General features: G+C 42.5%; 1 protein-coding gene across 1 annotated transcript in view; it reads right to left on the reverse strand.

Annotated features, from left to right (window-relative positions):
* Nucleotides 1-2,463: 2,463 nt before the first annotated feature.
* Nucleotides 2,464-16,808, reverse strand: part of LOC117401732 (semaphorin-3F-like) — a 32,327-nt gene continuing 17,982 nt past the window's right edge. The window contains exons 5-18 of the mRNA XM_059017199.1: nucleotides 15,225-15,344; nucleotides 14,987-15,077; nucleotides 13,871-13,990; nucleotides 13,212-13,351; nucleotides 12,822-12,936; nucleotides 12,417-12,486; nucleotides 11,233-11,377; nucleotides 10,214-10,436; nucleotides 9,150-9,238; nucleotides 8,958-8,999; nucleotides 8,638-8,795; nucleotides 8,032-8,099; nucleotides 6,903-7,036; nucleotides 2,464-5,504 (exon numbers count right to left, since the gene is read on the reverse strand). Coding sequence (XP_058873182.1) covers nucleotides 5,133-5,504; nucleotides 6,903-7,036; nucleotides 8,032-8,099; nucleotides 8,638-8,795; nucleotides 8,958-8,999; nucleotides 9,150-9,238; nucleotides 10,214-10,436; nucleotides 11,233-11,377; nucleotides 12,417-12,486; nucleotides 12,822-12,936; nucleotides 13,212-13,351; nucleotides 13,871-13,990; nucleotides 14,987-15,077; nucleotides 15,225-15,344 — 1,887 coding nt within the window. The 3' untranslated portion in view covers nucleotides 2,464-5,132. The remainder of the gene's footprint in view (nucleotides 5,505-6,902; nucleotides 7,037-8,031; nucleotides 8,100-8,637; nucleotides 8,796-8,957; nucleotides 9,000-9,149; nucleotides 9,239-10,213; nucleotides 10,437-11,232; nucleotides 11,378-12,416; nucleotides 12,487-12,821; nucleotides 12,937-13,211; nucleotides 13,352-13,870; nucleotides 13,991-14,986; nucleotides 15,078-15,224; nucleotides 15,345-16,808) is intronic.

Raw genomic sequence — 16,808 nt, forward strand, 5'->3', positions numbered from 1 at the left:
AAACTGAGCTCCTGGGTTCGCCATTTTGGCTCCTGCGCTCTGAACTTTATTACGTTACGCTGATTCCACGGTGAGCCAAAATGGCGTCAATTACTTCTCTGTACGTTTACCCACAGAGCCCCGCCTCCCTTTGACTTCTTTTCAGATGCGATTGGTTGGCTTGTCTCTCCTATTTCGCGTTTATTGGTCAATTGTATCTGATACGTTTTATTGATTGGCTCAGCAGCAGCAGCAGCAGGATTGTTGATCATAGTTCACCCCCTAGTTTATGGTCTGGTACATGATTAATTAATTCAATCAATCAATCAATCAATCAATCAATCCATTAATTATTATTATTATTATTATTATTATTTATTTCTTAGCAGACGCCCTTATCCAGGGCGACTTACAATTGTTACAAGATATCACATTATACATTATTTCACATACAGATATCACATTATTTTTACATACAATTACCCATTTATACAGTTGGGTTTTTTACTGGAGCAATCTAGGTAAAGTACCTTGCTCAAGGGTACAGCAGCAGTGCCCCCACCTGGGATTGAACCCACGACCCTCCGGTCAAGAGTCCAGAGCCCTAACCACTACTCCACACTGCTGCCCTATTAATTCATTAATAGATATAGATTATATCTGCAATAAACACACACACGCCGAAAAGCAAACTGTAATTAATTGATTAATTGTCTGTATTTACAAACACATAATTAATTTACAGAAGGCTGTCCTTCTGAAAGCATGATGTGGTAACAACGCCATCTAGCTGCACGCTAAATAAAACATAGACAGAGTTGTGAATGCGGGTAGCTTTTTTTTGCATGTTTGTGTTTTTTGATGTCTTTTTTTAGACTGCACGTTAAACACTTTCTCGACTTATAATATCTATTTTCATATTTTCAATAAGAATAATAATGCAAACATCTGTTAACGTCGACAATACTGCTGTCCCAACAACGGTCTATAATGCCTCGTAAAATATTATAGCGTTTTTTTAGCAGCAGGTAAGTAACGATAGACGGCATTTCTCGTCTACAACTCAATTTATTTTGCCTCCTTTTTTTTAGCAGACGCCCGTATCTAAGGCGAATTACAATTGTTACAAGATATCACATTATTTTTACATACAATTACCCATTTATACAGTTGGGTTTTTACTGGAGCAATCTAGGTAAAGTACCTTGCTCAAGGGTACAGCAGCAGTGTCCCCCACCTGGGATTGAACCCACGACCCTCCGGTCAAGAGTCCAGAGCCCTAACCACTACTCCACACTGCTGCCCCAACGTTAATAAGTCTCACTATTAGGTTTAGTAATAGGACTTTGTTCGCCCCTTTATAGCTGCATAAACAAATTGCTTAGCCTTTGATTGCACAAACCCTCCGGATTTATTTTAAATATATATACTTCACTGAACTTGAAAACCGAGGGCTAATGAGTTTTTAACGTCCTAGCTGTGGAAAGCAGTGTGGAGTAGTGGTTAGGGCTCTGGACTCTTGACTCTGCTTTACCAGACCTCTCTGTGCTTTACAATGCTTCCCTGTGCTTTACCACACCTCTCTGTGCTTTACAATGCTTCCCTATGCTTTACCAGACCTCTCTGTGCTTTACAATGCTTCCCTATGCTTTACCAGACCTCTCTGTGCTTTACAATGCTTCCCTATGCTTTACCACACCTCTCTGTGCTTTACAATGCTTCCCTATGCTTTACCACACCTCTCTGTGCTTTACAATGCTTCCCTGTGCTTTACCAGACCTCTCTGTGCTTTACAATGCTTCCCTATGCTTTACCAGACCTCTCTGTGCTTTACAATGCTTCCCTATGCTTTACCACACCTCTCTGTGCTTTACAATGCTTCCCTATGCTTTACCAGACCTCTCTGTGCTTTACAATGCTTCCCTATGCTTTACCAGACCTCTCTGTGCTTTACAATGCTTCCCAATGCTTTACCAGACCTCTCTGTGCTTTACAATGCTTCCCTATGCTTTACCAGACCTCTCTGTGCTTTACAATGCTTCCCTATGCTTTACCACACCTCTCTGTGCTTTACAATGCTTCCCTATGCTTTACCAGACCTCTCTGTGCTTTACAATGCTTCCCTATGCTTTACCAGACCCCTCTGTGCTTTACAATGCGTCCCTATGCTTTACCAGACCTCTCTGTGCTTTACAATGCTTCCCTATGCTTTACCAGACCTCTCTGTGCTTTACAATGCTTCCCTGTGCTTTACCAGACCTCTCTGTGCTTTACAATGCTTCCCTATGCTTTACCAGACCTCTCTGTGCTTTACAATGCTTCCCTATGCTTTACCAGACCTCTCTGTGCTTTACAATGCTTCCCTGTGCTTTACCAGACCTCTCTGTGCTTTACAATGCTTCCCTATGCTTTACCAGACCTCTCTGTGTAATAAAGTGTTTGAAACTGTAAAAGAATAAACTACCACAAGAGTTTTTCAAGGGTTATAAAACATATTTATTATCTCTATACAAAAACAGCAAAAAAAATATATATTATTATAATTACAAACAACCTTATTAAAGCACAAAAACATCTACAAATAAAAGGAAATTGTTTTATCAGAAAAAAAAAAAACAGGCACATCGGTTTAAAAACAGTGTTTTGAAGAGACACTGTTTCTTCCTGATTAATGTGTAAAAACATTTGAGTTCACTAAATTATATATATATGCTCATTTTAAATCTTTAAAATCTGATGTAAAATGTTCATACAAAGGTTATGTGTGTGTGTGTGTGTTTTATAATAAATGCAATCTGAAATTGGAGCAAATTTATGTCACTTTACCATCACCCAGTCCAGGTTTTACTCCACGCTAGATTAGCCCCAGTGTGTCTAGCTAACAAGCTCAGGTGTGTCTTATTATTAAACTCCTAGTGAAACCAGGACTGGATCACACCGCTGTGGAACGGGAGTCTGATTACCATTAAAAGGTGAAACAAACTTCCATGAATAATAAAATTGTGACTTGTGAAAATCTCCCTTTTCTGTTGGCTTTGTTTATTTTGTGAAACAGATAATGTTAAATTTCCTATTCAGCTTTCAATATGACCAGGTAAAAAGGGGGATGCTTGGGAATTAGTCTATTTTTGTTTTCTCGTGACTTTTTGGTCTCGTTTTACCTCAGAGAAGGTTTCAAGGAATAAAAAAAAGGATTTACCCCAGAACGGAAGGAATGCATTCATTGTACCACGTGCTTACACACCTATGGTTTTGGTACAGAATGCAGTAACAATTTACAGTACGTTCTTAATTACTGCGTATTTAAATTGTACTTGGTGTGCTTACATATCATTACAATGCACTTAATTATTATTATTATTTATTTCTTAGCAGACGCCCTTATCCAGGGCGACTTACAGTTGTTACAAGATATCACATTATACATTATTTCACATTATACAGATATCACATTGTTTTTACATACAATTACCCATTTATACAGTTGAGTTTTTACTGGAGCAATCTAGGTAAAGTACCTTGCTCAAGGGTACAGCAGCAGTGTCCCCCCACCTGGGATTGAACCCACGACCCTCCGGTCAAGAGTCCAGAGCCCTAACCACTACTCCACAATTGTACCAGAAAGGGGATAGGTTTAGAGTCTGGGCTAGGATTGGGGTTATACTGTGCAGAAACATTTATACATTAAGTACATTGTAACTATGCATACATTGTAATGTTGTGTAAGCACACCTGTATTTACTAATTAACTACTGTGCAAATACACAGCAATTAGAGACACCCTATAAAGCATTACCCAAAATATTTACCTCACAGGTTGAGGAAGTTCAAGGCAAACCTTCTTTGTTTAAACATAATACACTTGGATACTGAATCAGTTTCATGCATGCAAAAATATTTAAATGTAGAAAAATTCAATACTGTATAACCTACGTAGGGTATACTGCCCATTTGTGCAGTTCAGTTTAAAACCGAAAACAAATGACTGAGGAAATAAAAGGCGCCACAGCAAACTGGATCTCACTAAATTCATAGCGTCTTCATTATTTATTGTCACTTTCGTTGGTCTGCAAAGGTGGTCTTCCTTTTCCCCGATGCGAGTTCTGGTCCTGTCGATGCACGCATCTCATTTAATCCCGACACCAAATTTGTAGAGTTTAAGAAGAATATTTACATCTGAAAAATAAATATTTGAAAAAACAAAAACCCAAAAGTGACTCGTCATTGTTTTTCGACTCCCCACTTGTCGCTCCTTAAAAGTAATTGTAGCAAAATAATTCTATATAAATCTGCCGTGGCTTTCTCTTTGAGTCTCAAGTGTGGAGTTTCGAAAGAAACACAAGGATTTATTTAAAGCAGATTCTTAAATGAGAGGGTTTTTAAGCAGGGCTGGGAAATAAAGCAGAATATTTAAAGCGATTGAATCAAATTTAACACTTTCCACATGAGGTCGATCATGCATTTGCTTGCAAGTCACCTCTCGGGGAAACACTTAAACAGCAGCTGCAAACTCAGATACATTTCAACAGAGGATTGCTTAGGATCTGATACAACAAATATCTGTTTTTTTTTTGTTTTTTTTTTTGTTTTTTTAATGATTTTTCTAGGACCTGAAGATGATGATACAGTCATAATGAATTCAAATGGAACATTCCTAGAAGCTCACGTATTGGAATTAAAACGTGATGGGTATTTTTCAGCATACAGCTCTGGCCAAAAGTTTTGCATCACCTAGAATTTTAGGATTGCAATATAATGCAAGATGTCCCATTACTTTGATATTTGAGGACCCTTCATCTAAATCCTATTGCTAGCTACTGTACACTCTATTTGCACAATCACAGGCACATAATCTCACAAAATATTGTACTGAAACGCCAAATGATCAGCTAAGAGAGAAAAGTTACTGTAACTAATCCAAGTATTATAAGGGTTTGGTAACATTCAGCAAAGTAAAAAGTTGTAGCTGCATCATTATTTTTGGACTTATTTAGTAAAACATTTGGTTTCATTTGGACAGCCTTTACAATGTTATCGTCCACCCCTGTACAGCACTGTAGTGACACCTTGGAGAATTCAAACAGCCCGCTTGAAAACCCTCAAAACTGGGCTCTTAAAGTGACAGACAGGACATCCAGACAGTGCGGTGCGCTTCACTCCCTGGTCGCTTGCCCTCCACCCTTGGCGTCGTGCCTGCTGGTGCGTCTGGGTCGGAGTGCTGGGTTAAGCTGGTCCCAGTATGTCTCGCAGTACTGGTGTATGAGGCGGATCTCTGACTGGCCTATCAGGTGAGGCGGGGGGAGGGGCGAGGTCTGTGGAGGGGGGTGGCGGGCAGCCTCGTGGAGGTCAAAGGTCGTGAGGGCGTCCACGATCTCTCGGTCCAGGACTCGGAGGGCGACGCGCATCACGGTGTGTTTGAAGTTGTTCTCAGTGGCCACGCAGTGGTAGAGTCCACTGGCGGACTTGTGGATGGATCTGAGGAGAACTCCATGGCCCGTCTTCAGCAACTCCTTCTCTCGGATCAGCTGTGTCGGAGAGGAAGAAAGGATTGAGACCAGGGCTTTCCAACTCTACTGAGCTCTACAATATATGTGCTAAAGTAAACACAGTTCACAACACAAATCTAGTAATTTGTATGCGATATGTATTACAATCACTTTGTAGATCTCACATTTTCCTGTATGAAAGAGGCAAGCATTATGTTTAAATGTGGATTTTTAAATGGTAATTTTTCATAGCGTTTGTAACCAATAAAACGTCTCATGCTGGGTTTCCCATGCTGCTTGTTTCACTGCAGGACGACACACATGAATTGAAAAACAATTCGGAACGTTTTTCGTTTTCTTTAGACAATAACACTTCCTGTGCTCATTTAAAAATAAATAAATAAATATCTCCCAGAAGCTCTCCTTTGAGTTCCGAACGAGGGTTTTCTTGTGAAAGACGTATTTTCCAGGAAGCATCTGCAAGGAGCGTTTGATAAATATTCTCTACCAACCGCTAAGATGTACCGAGATTCCAATTGAATGATTGATTAGCAATTGAGTCTCGGTACTAAACAATTGCTACTCGTGCTGGCTTTTAAATTTCTAAAAATGAAATAAAAAAAGTGTGTGACCGAAGGGGGATATATATTCCTTACATAAGAACATAAGAAAGTTTACAAATGAGAGGAGGCCCCATTCGGCCCGTCTTGCTCGTTTGGTTGTTAGTAGCTTATTGATCCCAGAATCTCCTCAAGCAGCTTCTTGAAGGATCCCAGGGTGTCAGCTTCAACAACATTACTGGGGAGTTGGTTCCAGACCCCCACAATTCTCTGTGTAAAAAAGTGCCTCCTATTTTCTGTTCTGAATGCCCCTTTATCTAATCTCCATTTGTGACCCCTGGTCCTTGTTTCTTTTTTCAGGTCAAAAAAGTCCCCTGAGTCGACATTGTCAATACCTTTTAGGATTTTGAATGTTTGAATCAGATCACCGCGTAGTCTTCTTTGTTCAAGACTGAATAGATTCAATTCTTTTAGCCTGTCTGCATACGACATGCCTTTTAAACCCGGGATAATTCTGGTTGCTCTTCTCTGCACTCTTTCTAGAGCAGCAATATCCTTTTTGTAACGAGGTGACCAGAACTGAACACAGTATTCTAGGTGAGGTCTTCCTAATGCATTGTAAAGTTTTAACATTACTTCCCTTGATTTAAATTCAACACTTCTCACAATATATCCGAGCATCTTGTTGGCCTTTTTTATAGCTTCCCCACATTGTCTAGATGAAGATATTTCTGAGTCAACATAAACTCCTAGGTCTTTTTCATATTTCCCTTCTTCAATTTCAGTATCTCCCATATGATATTACTGGAGTTACTGTGTTAGCAGTGGCGTGCGGTTCGAGGCCTGGATTTGAACTGCAATGATCATGTTCTCTCACCGTTTGTCGTCGGCCGGTACCATCTTTCTGAAAGAACCATTTGACCGAAGCCTGGGGCGATCTGGGCTGGCACTCCAGAAATGTGCTACTGCCCTCCACAGCAAACTGAGTGGTCTCCTTCAAACGCTTCTCCACTGCAGAAGAGACAGGGGCATTACAACAGCGTCTTTATATCACCCTCAAGAGCAGTGGTTTTCAACCTGTCCCCCCCTACATTACATAAGTAGCAACTAGAACTAATGAGCAGCTCCTGAGCTCAGAAGAAAGCAATGCAGACAATTTAAAACACAGGGATTGCAAACATCATAGAAACTAAAATAGGAAAATATAAATTATTTTTCAATAGGAATGAATGAATGCTTTTACAGCTTGAAAAAACGCACACTGGCCTGGCACCCAGTCCTGGGTTTCAGAATGATCTTCAATGAAGTCTGTCGTTTAAAATCATCAGGAGCCAGGAGTTTGATGTTAAAATAAATTGTTCCTCTCTGATCACTGCATGAACAACTCTTCTTGGTAACCTTCGAGAAGTGTGATCAGCTCATTCAGAGCACATTCAGCAGCAGCAGGGCTAGTGTGAGTTTGTAACCCTGCTGAAACTCATGGCTCATGATCATTTCAATATTATTAATAATACTAGACTTCATTGAGGGGAGCTCTGAACCCCAGGACTGGGTGCAGCAGCAGCAGCAGCAGCAGCAGGGCTAGTGTGAGTTTCTAACCCTGCTCAAACTCCTGGCTCCTGATCATTGCAATATTAATAATAATAATACTAGACTTCATTGAGGGGAGCTCTGAACCCCAGGACTGGGTGCAGCAGCAGCAGCAGCAGGGCTAGTGTGAGGTTTTTAACCCTGCTCAAACTCCTGGCTCCTGATCATTTCAATATTAATAATAGTAATAATAGACTTCATTGAGGGGAGCTCTGAACCCCAGGACTGGGTGCAGCAGCAGCAGGGCTAGTGTGAGTTTGTAACCCTGCTCAAACTCCTGGCTCCTGATCATTTCAATGCCAGACTTCATTAAGCGCTGAACCCCAGGACTGGGTGCAGCAGCAGCAGGGCTCGTGTGAGGGAGCATGAGGGTGGACTGAGGGGCAGTGGAGGAGGCTGGGATCCCCGGCTCTCACCTTTGGCATTGAAGCCTCTGCACTGCCGCAGTGGGTCTCCATGCTTGATATCCTGTCGACGGCTCCTCCTGAACGACACGAGTGATAGACAGGGTTATAAAGTGTGGAGGAATAGTGTCTCGAAGTTCCCAGTCTTTTTTTTTTTAGTTTGGTCAGGCTGCAGTTCCAATTACAGTTACAAGTTACTGAAAAATGTAATCTGATTACAGTTACAAGTTACTGAAAAATGTAATCTCATTACAGTTACAAGTTACTGAAAAATGTAATCTGATTACAGTTACAAGTTACTGAAAAATGTAATCTCATTACAGTTACAAGTTACTGAAAAATGTAATCTCATTACAGTTACAAGTTACTGAAAAATGTAATCTCATTACAGTTACTGAAAATGTAATCTGATTACAGTTACAAGTTACTGAAAAATGTAATCTGATTACAGTTACAAGTTACTGAAAAATGTAATCTGATTACAGGTTACAAGTTACTGAAAAATGTAATCCGATTACAGTTACAAGTTACTGAAAAATGTAATCCGATTACAGTTACAAGTTACTGAAAAATGTAATCCGATTACAGTAATGCGTTACATTTAGTGGTCCCTCTAACCTCTTGGCAGTGGGGGTGAAAGCAGCACAGTTCTCCCCATCCCAAGCGCAGTACGGGTCTCTGGCCAGACAGCAATCGGAACAGGCTTTCCCATAGACGCCACAGCGGTGAAGAGACATCTGAGTAAGGCCCCCGTCCGAGGAGACGTAAAGCTGTTGCTGTATACGAGAGACAGGCAGGAGAGAGACACCATCAGCAAGGACGGCAATTCCTCCAATTAATTCACGACCCAGGACATCTTGTGAAACTTGCAGAAGGAATAAAGTCTGCAGGGAGATTCGTTTGTTTCATGAGACGAACACATCGAATGAAAAACGCACCCTTTTGGATGATATCTTCATGGTCTTCACTGGAAACGAGGTCTGGAAATAAAAAATAAAAATGGAATTCTTAGAATTGTTTTAAAGCCTTTGTTCCAATATTACACAGACATCTCAAGTTTAGCCCACGGGGGTCTCTCAATAGGTTTACATACTAGTGAAATGGATTACAAGCAGAAGTCTTGTTCTTACCTTGAACAACTCCACCTCTTCCAGAGTGAGCTCTTCCGTGGTGCTGTGATCTTTAGGCAGGACAATCACTTTCTGGACTGTACCACGGTCTGAAAACAGGGGGAAGATTGAGGGTCGGGAGTATATTTTGGGAAACTGCAGACATTTCAACAAAGATCTTTGTCAAGTCGGGTCTTAAAAGGATCCTAGTGATTCAGCATCTCCTAGGTAACCTGGCTAGGTAACCCATTCCATCCCCTCACCACTCTCTGTGTGAAGAAGAGTCTCCTTCAACAACATGACTAGGTAACCCATTCCATCCCCTCACCACTCTCTGTGTGAAGAAGAGTCTCCTTCAACAACATGACTAGGTAACCCATTCCATCCCCTCACCACTCTCTGTGTGAAGAGTCTCCTTCAACAACATGACTAGGTAACCCATTCCATCCCCTCACCACTCTCTGTGTGAAGAAGAGTCTCCTTCAACAAGATGACTAGGTAACCCATTCCATCCCCTCACCACACTCTGTGTGAAGAAGTGTCTCCTTTCCTCTGTCCTAAATCTGTCTCCACTTAATTTCCAACTGTGTGTCCTCTGGTGTTGTTTTATGTGTTGTGCTTAAAAGTATTGGTCTGGGTTAACTTCATCAAATCAAGTTCCTTAATTGTTCTAGGCTAAATGAATTCAATTCACTCGACCTTCACAAATGTAGTATTTCTGACTTCCACTATTTCTGGCTTTTAAAGATATCCAGGCTGCGATGAATGGAACAAAAAATAAAACACTGCATCTAAAAACAGCAAGACAACAAACCAGTTACGATAACTTAAAAAACTGCACATCTGCTCTTAAAAATCAGTGAACCAGAGAGGACTATCCTTGCATTCCAACTACAATCTTAACAGGTCTTATCCTTGAGCCCAAAGAGCCTGATAAGGGTTCTACTGCATTTAATGCTCGAACTGTGTCAGTACTGCCATCTGCTGGCTGTAGGCCTAAATTACAGACAGGCGCCAATGTTGAGCCCTGATTTATGTTACAAAAATGTTTGTTTCCCCCCACCTCACACGAGTTCAGTCCTTACCTGTCCCTAGAAAGAGGACCTCGTAGCGTCCGTCCACAGCATCCACCAGGTCCACAGCAATGGTGGTGAAGCGGTAGTCCACGCCAGTTCTCACCACCAGGGGGCGCCGGTTTACTGGGTACACCGGGGTGTACATAAGAGGGTGCGCGCGGACAAAGTTCACAACCTCGTCCGAGAAATCCTTCGTGGTGCGGACTCCCGGAGTGAACGTGCCTCCTGGACACTAGAGAGAGGAGAGAGCAGGTCGCAGCACTGAAGCACTCAAAAAACCAAACGGGTGTCCTGCTGGACTGAGCTCAAAACTTTGTCAAGTCGGTTCTTAAAGGATCCCAGTGATTCAGCATCAACATGACTAGGTAACCCATTCCATCATCTCACCACTCTCTTTGTGAAGAAGAGTCTCCTTCAACAACATGACTAGGTAACCCATTCCATCCCCTCACCACTCTCTGTGTGAAGAAGAGTCTCCTTCAACAACATGACTAGGTAACCCATTCCATCCCCTCACCACTCTCTGTGTGAAGAAGAGTCTCCTTCAACAACATGACTAGGTAACCCATTCCATCCCCTCACCACTCTCTGTGTGAAGAAGAGTCTCCTTCAACAACATGACTAGGTAACCCATTCCATCCCCTCACCACTCTCTGTGTGAAGAAGAGTCTCCTTCAACAACATGACTAGGTAACCCATTCCATCCCCTCACCACTCTCTGTGTGAAGAAGAGTCTCCTTCAACAACATGACTAGGTAACCCATTCCATCCCCTCACCACTCTCTGTGTGAAGAAGAGTCTCCTTCAACAACATGACTAGGTAACCCATTCCATCCCCTCACCACTCTCTGTCTGTCTCCTTCCCTCTGTAAATGTTGCTTTTTAAATGTTACAGATTCTGGGCCACACAATCATTTATATTTAAGAACGTCTACACCCTGTTGCAGGACCAAGAGACCAGGTTATGTGGAGAGTCTTTGCCTGGAGGTCTATCGGAGTGCCCCGTGGTTTGGAGCTGGTGTACTCACAGTGCCAGGGCGAGGGTATGGGATCTTGCCCATATAGGGGGTCCACTGGTAGTTGTGACCCTGCTTGTGCGAGAAAGGACCGTTGAAAACATTCCGGATGTCAGCCATGGTATAGACACAGACTGCCGAGCCAGTGAACACAGACCTGCAGAGGAGAGGTGAGGACGTGAACACACACACACACACACACACACACCACTGAGCTTTCTCACACAGGAAATCTATTCAAAACGGAAATGTTTAAAAGAGGAGTCTGTATCAGCTGTTGAGATTTCTGTTTTAAAGAAGTTTGCGATTTTAAAAATCGGAGATGCTTAGTCCGGAGAATTCTAAATGCCTTTTCACTCTTCCAGCTCCACCAGTGGGCTGGCAGACTTGACATTGTCACATGATTCGATTTGAAAGAAGACATGGCAATTAGAATTCTCCTAGCCTGTGTTAGAGATGTGATAAGTGCCGTTGTCCTCGTTTGAGGACAGGCTACTTTATGATTTTATGGAGCATTTTTAACTGCTATTTCTTTTAACTGGAGCATTATTTTAATTTTTCTATTTAACTGTATTGTTGTGATAACTTTAATTTTGTCAACCGCAACAGTGAAGTCTAAACTGTAACTTAATTCTGCAAACATGAAGCCTAAAAATGATCCACGTCTTGGTGTTTTTTTTCCTCCACAAGGTGATGATAAAGCAGCTCTGATTACAGACAGGACTCTGGACTCTTGACCGGAGGGTCATGGGTTCAATCCCAGGTGGGGGACACTGCTGCTGTACCCTTGAGCAAGGTACTTTACCTAGATTGCTCCAGTAAAAAACCCAACTGTATAAATGGGAAATTGTATGTAAAAATAATGTGATATCTTGTAACAATTGTAAGTCGCCCTGGATAAGGACACCTGCTAATTAATTAATTAATTAATTAATTAATTAATAATAATAATAATAATAATAACAGACAACTTGACTGTCCTCAAAACAGGACGCTGGTTTAACATCTTTCAAAAAAGGAATCAAAACATCAGAGAAATGCGAACATCGCTGTGGAGCAAGGATGATCGTCTCTGTGTATTTCTACCCTACCTGGACACATGGAATTCCCAACACTTGCATGCGTTTCAAACGGAATTAAGTGGAACACAGAAAGAGGGATAAAAAGGGAAGGGAGTTGACGTCTCTTTGCCTCACCCAGAGGTTGAGAAGACCGCGTACACCATGGGATTGCGGTCATCCTGCGTCAGCTGGATGAACACATCTCCTGAAAGACACAGAGAATCCCAATTTAACCCAGTCCAGACTCTCTGCAGCCCCGGAACAAGGCAATAGGGTGTGTAGCACACATTCAGCTATGCCCAAAAGTCACGCATCATCACCCTATAGAATGAAATATTTTTGCTCCATAAAATCAAATGAAAAACCTGCTGAATAAATTTTTACGTATTGAGTTACACACCGCTTTGTAGTTTTCCCCATATTCTGACAAAAATTGAAAAATGTGACATGTCGAAATCTAACATGAAATACTACTGTGCTGCTACTATGGGTGCCAGTAGACCATACCTAATATTTATTCCAATTAATAGACTTCCTTACTGAGCTCGTCAAAGTAGGTCTCAACTCCATCGCCCCCCACCACAGAGCACACCAGCCTGGCCTTCAAGAAGGTGGTCCACTTGTTGACCAGCGAGCGCTGACCCCCGTCATCATTCTAGACAGCACAGGTTCAGATTCTGGGTTATTATTTGCTTTCACACACTTGAGACCTACGTGGCTAAGTGCAACACAGGTAAGAAGATTTAGAGAATTATTTTGTTAGCTACAAATTACATCAAGGAGTATGATAAAGAAATAGAAATATATATTCAATTAAAACAATTTAGAACATGGTTGGAAGAGAGACCAGGATTGGAAGGGCCAGCTTTGGTCACCCCTGCCTGAACCGGACATGCAAAAACGCACAGAGAAGGACAGACGTGTTCTTACCAGACAGACCCTCCCCACTCTGGACAGCACGCTGGGGCTGCCCCCTGCCTCCAGAGACTTCTCTCTGAAGAAGAAGTACAGCTTGTCATCGTTCTTCTCGGAGCTGTCCGGGATCATGTGGATCTTGATGAAGACGGGCTCTGCAGACAGAACATGAGTCTTTAAAACCAACACACAATTCAACTCAAGTGACCTGATAATCCAGACTGGAGATCTACATTTAATACACATTGGCAATGTTTTTTTTTTTTTAATTATTTTTATTTTAGAGTGTCCAATTAGTACCCCTGACTGTGTGACTCCCCCCTGCATACCATGCAGCCGTGCCTTTACCAGGGGAGACCCTCGGGGACCCCTGCGCTCCCTTGACTGTGTGACTCCCCCCCTGCACACCACGCAGCCGTGCCTTTACCAGGGGAGACCCTCGGGGACCCCTGCGCTCCCCTGACTGTGTGACTCCCCCCTGCACACCACGCAGCCGTGCCTTTACCAGGGGAGACCCTCGGGGACCCCTGCGCTCCCCTGACTGTGTGACTCCCCCCCTGCACACCACGCAGCCGTGCCTTTACCAGGGGAGACCCTCGGGGACCCTACACGCACAAACCTCTAACGTTTTATTTCGCATTGAACTAGTGTCCCATTGCTGAATAACTGTTTACCGTTGAGCCAGCGGGAGTCGTACTGCTCTGTTCTGACCGCCGGTCTTCTGCCCAGAGTCCTGAAGATTGCAGTGTCCATCCCCATGAAATCAACCTGGACACCTGCATACAGATTACCGTCTAGGAGACCGAGGGAGAGAGAGAGACAGAGCGCCACAAATCAGCCGGACCCACACATTACAACGTAACATTCAAAAAACGAATGAACGCCTTACCCTTCAACAAAAGAGCGAGCTCCGAAATGAGGAGGCAAGTCTTATGCTGATGTTAGTGTTATTGACTCATCAGAGCCGCTAGGAGGAGATCCATTTCCTACAACTCCGTGAGATATCTGTTCATCGTTGCTTTCCTAAAGAACGGGTTACTGCAATGGTCACAGCCAAATCTGGTAGAGCATTGAAATTGTTAACATGGAATGATTAGGGACTGAAAAGTAATCTGTTCCATATTAAAAGTAATCCAGCCCATAAAATAGATTACTTTCGTATAGGGAGTAGCATATCACACGGATTACTTCTAGAAATTAAAATATGCTAAAGTTATCAAACTACTGCAGGATTGCTGACGGATAATCCCAATTCCCAAGAAAAGGAAAAGCAAATCAGATTTCATAATGTAATTGCAGTTAAAATAATGCCATGAACACATGTTGCACCAAATATGTATTTGTATCTAGTAAAAGGGGCAGCAGTGTGGAGTAGTGGTTAGGGCTCTGGACTCTTGACCGGAGGGTCGTGGGTTCAATCCCAGGTGGGGGGACACTGCTGCTGTACCCTTGAGCAAGGTACTTTACCTAGATTGCTCCAGTAAAAAACCCAACTGTATAAATGGGTAATTGTATGTAAAAATAATGTTATCTTGTAACAATTTTAAGTCGCCCTGGATAAGGGCGTCTGCTAAGAAATAAATAATAATAATAATAATAATAATAATAAATAAGAATGTCCTTTGACCTGGATACCTTTCAAATAAAATTTGCTGTAACATGTGTTTTTCACTAATGGAAGTGTAAAAACAGGTGTATGGGATTGGATTAGTACAGTACAAGACCTCACTGTAAAAAGCCATCTGAATTGCTATAACGCTGCTTCTCAGAGCAGGTGGCCAGCAGCTTACCTATGACAGCGGCCACAGTTTCTTTCCAGGGGTCGTACGGACACTTCCCTTTTCCTGTCTCCTTCCCAGGCACAAGACGGAACAGATACTCCTGAGGGGAAAGGAGATAGGAGGAGAACAGTAATAATCAAAAAAACACAAGGAAGCTGTACAAAACAGATATATTTTTAATTCTGCATGCTATTGTGTTCCAGTTTATACCACAGAACATTTCAAAACTTTCTGCTCCTCGCCTCACCTCGGACCTCCAGCCTCGGTTGATGAAGCTGCAGACAGGGCTGTAGGCACCTGTCCCGCAGGTGTACAGGTGAGTCCGGTTCCAGGGAGCAATCAGACGTACGTAGTTTGCACACTCCCCCTGCGCAGAGTACAAGGATTGTTACTACACTGTACACCACTGCAGCAAGCATAGCAGTCCCATTCAAACACACGGCATACAAGAGTATTTAAATATACTTCTTATTTTTTCTATTCAATACAATACAATTCAGATCTCTATAGCGTCTTTCATCACAAGGATGGAGTAGTGGTTAGGGCTCTGGACTCTTGACCGGAGGGTCGTGGGTTCAATCCCAGGTGGGGGACACTGCTGCTGTACCCTTGAGCAAGGTACTTTACCTAGATTGCTCCAGTAAAAACCCAACTGTATAAATGGTTAATTGTATGTAAAAATAAGAAAAAAAAAGAAGCTATTTTGTAAAAATAAAGTTATCACTCTTGATTTAAAAAATGAGGGTCGCCACGGACTCGGATTCAGGCTAAGCCGGGTTAGTTAACCTGGTTTGCCTGTAATCTGGACGTGGCGCGTATTCTAGTCTGGTTACAGCGTCCTCCGGAATGCTGGGGTTGCTGGGAGACCGTCCTCCACTACCCCACAATGCAGTGCGTTTCAGCAGACTACACTAACCCCGGTTTCACCACTGCAATCCGGGACCTGTCGGGGTACCTGGTTCAGGTAATCTGGTTTCGCGCTTGTTTCTTGAACATGGCTGTGTTGATATGGACAAAGCCTCAGTGTCACGACAAAGGCATAAAACAGTTCTGTAGTCTAGATACAGTGCCTTGCGAAAGTATTCGGCCCCCTTGAACTTTGCGACCTTTTGCCACATTTCAGGCTTCAAACATAAAGATATGAAACTGTAATTTTTTGTGAAGAATCAACAACAAGTGGGACACAATCATGAAGTGGAACGAAATTTATTGGATATTTCAAACTTTTTTAACAAATAAAAAACTGAAAAATTGGGCGTGCAAAATTATTCAGCCCCTTTACTTTCAGTGCAGCAAACTCTCTCCAGAAGTTCAGTGAGGATCTCTGAATGATCCAATGTTGACCTAAATGACTAATGATGATAAATAGAATCCACCTGTGTGTAATCAAGTCTCCGTATAAATGCACCTGCACTGTGATAGTCTCAGAGGTCCGTTTAAAGCGCAGAGAGCATCATGAAGAACAAGGAACACACCAGGCAGGTCCGAGATACTGTTGTGGAGAAGTTTAAAGCCGGATTTGGATACAAAAAGATTTCCCAAGCTTTAAACATCCCAAGGAGCACTGTGCAAGCGATAATATTGAAATGGAAGGAGTATCAGACCACTGCAAATCTACCAAGACCTGGCCGTCCCTCTAAACTTTCCGCTCATACAAGGAGAAGACTGATCAGAGATGCAGCCAAGAGGCCCATGATCACTCTGGATGAACTGCAGAGATCTACAGCTGAGGTGGGAGACTCTGTCCATAGGACAACAATCAGTCGTATACTGCACAAATCTGGCCTTTATGGAAGAGTGGTAAGAAGAAAGCCATTTCTTAAAGATATCC

The sequence above is a fragment of the Acipenser ruthenus genome, chromosome 55, assembly GCF_902713425.1.
Source record: "Acipenser ruthenus chromosome 55, fAciRut3.2 maternal haplotype, whole genome shotgun sequence".
In the NCBI taxonomy this organism is placed as follows: domain Eukaryota; kingdom Metazoa; phylum Chordata; class Actinopteri; order Acipenseriformes; family Acipenseridae; genus Acipenser; species Acipenser ruthenus.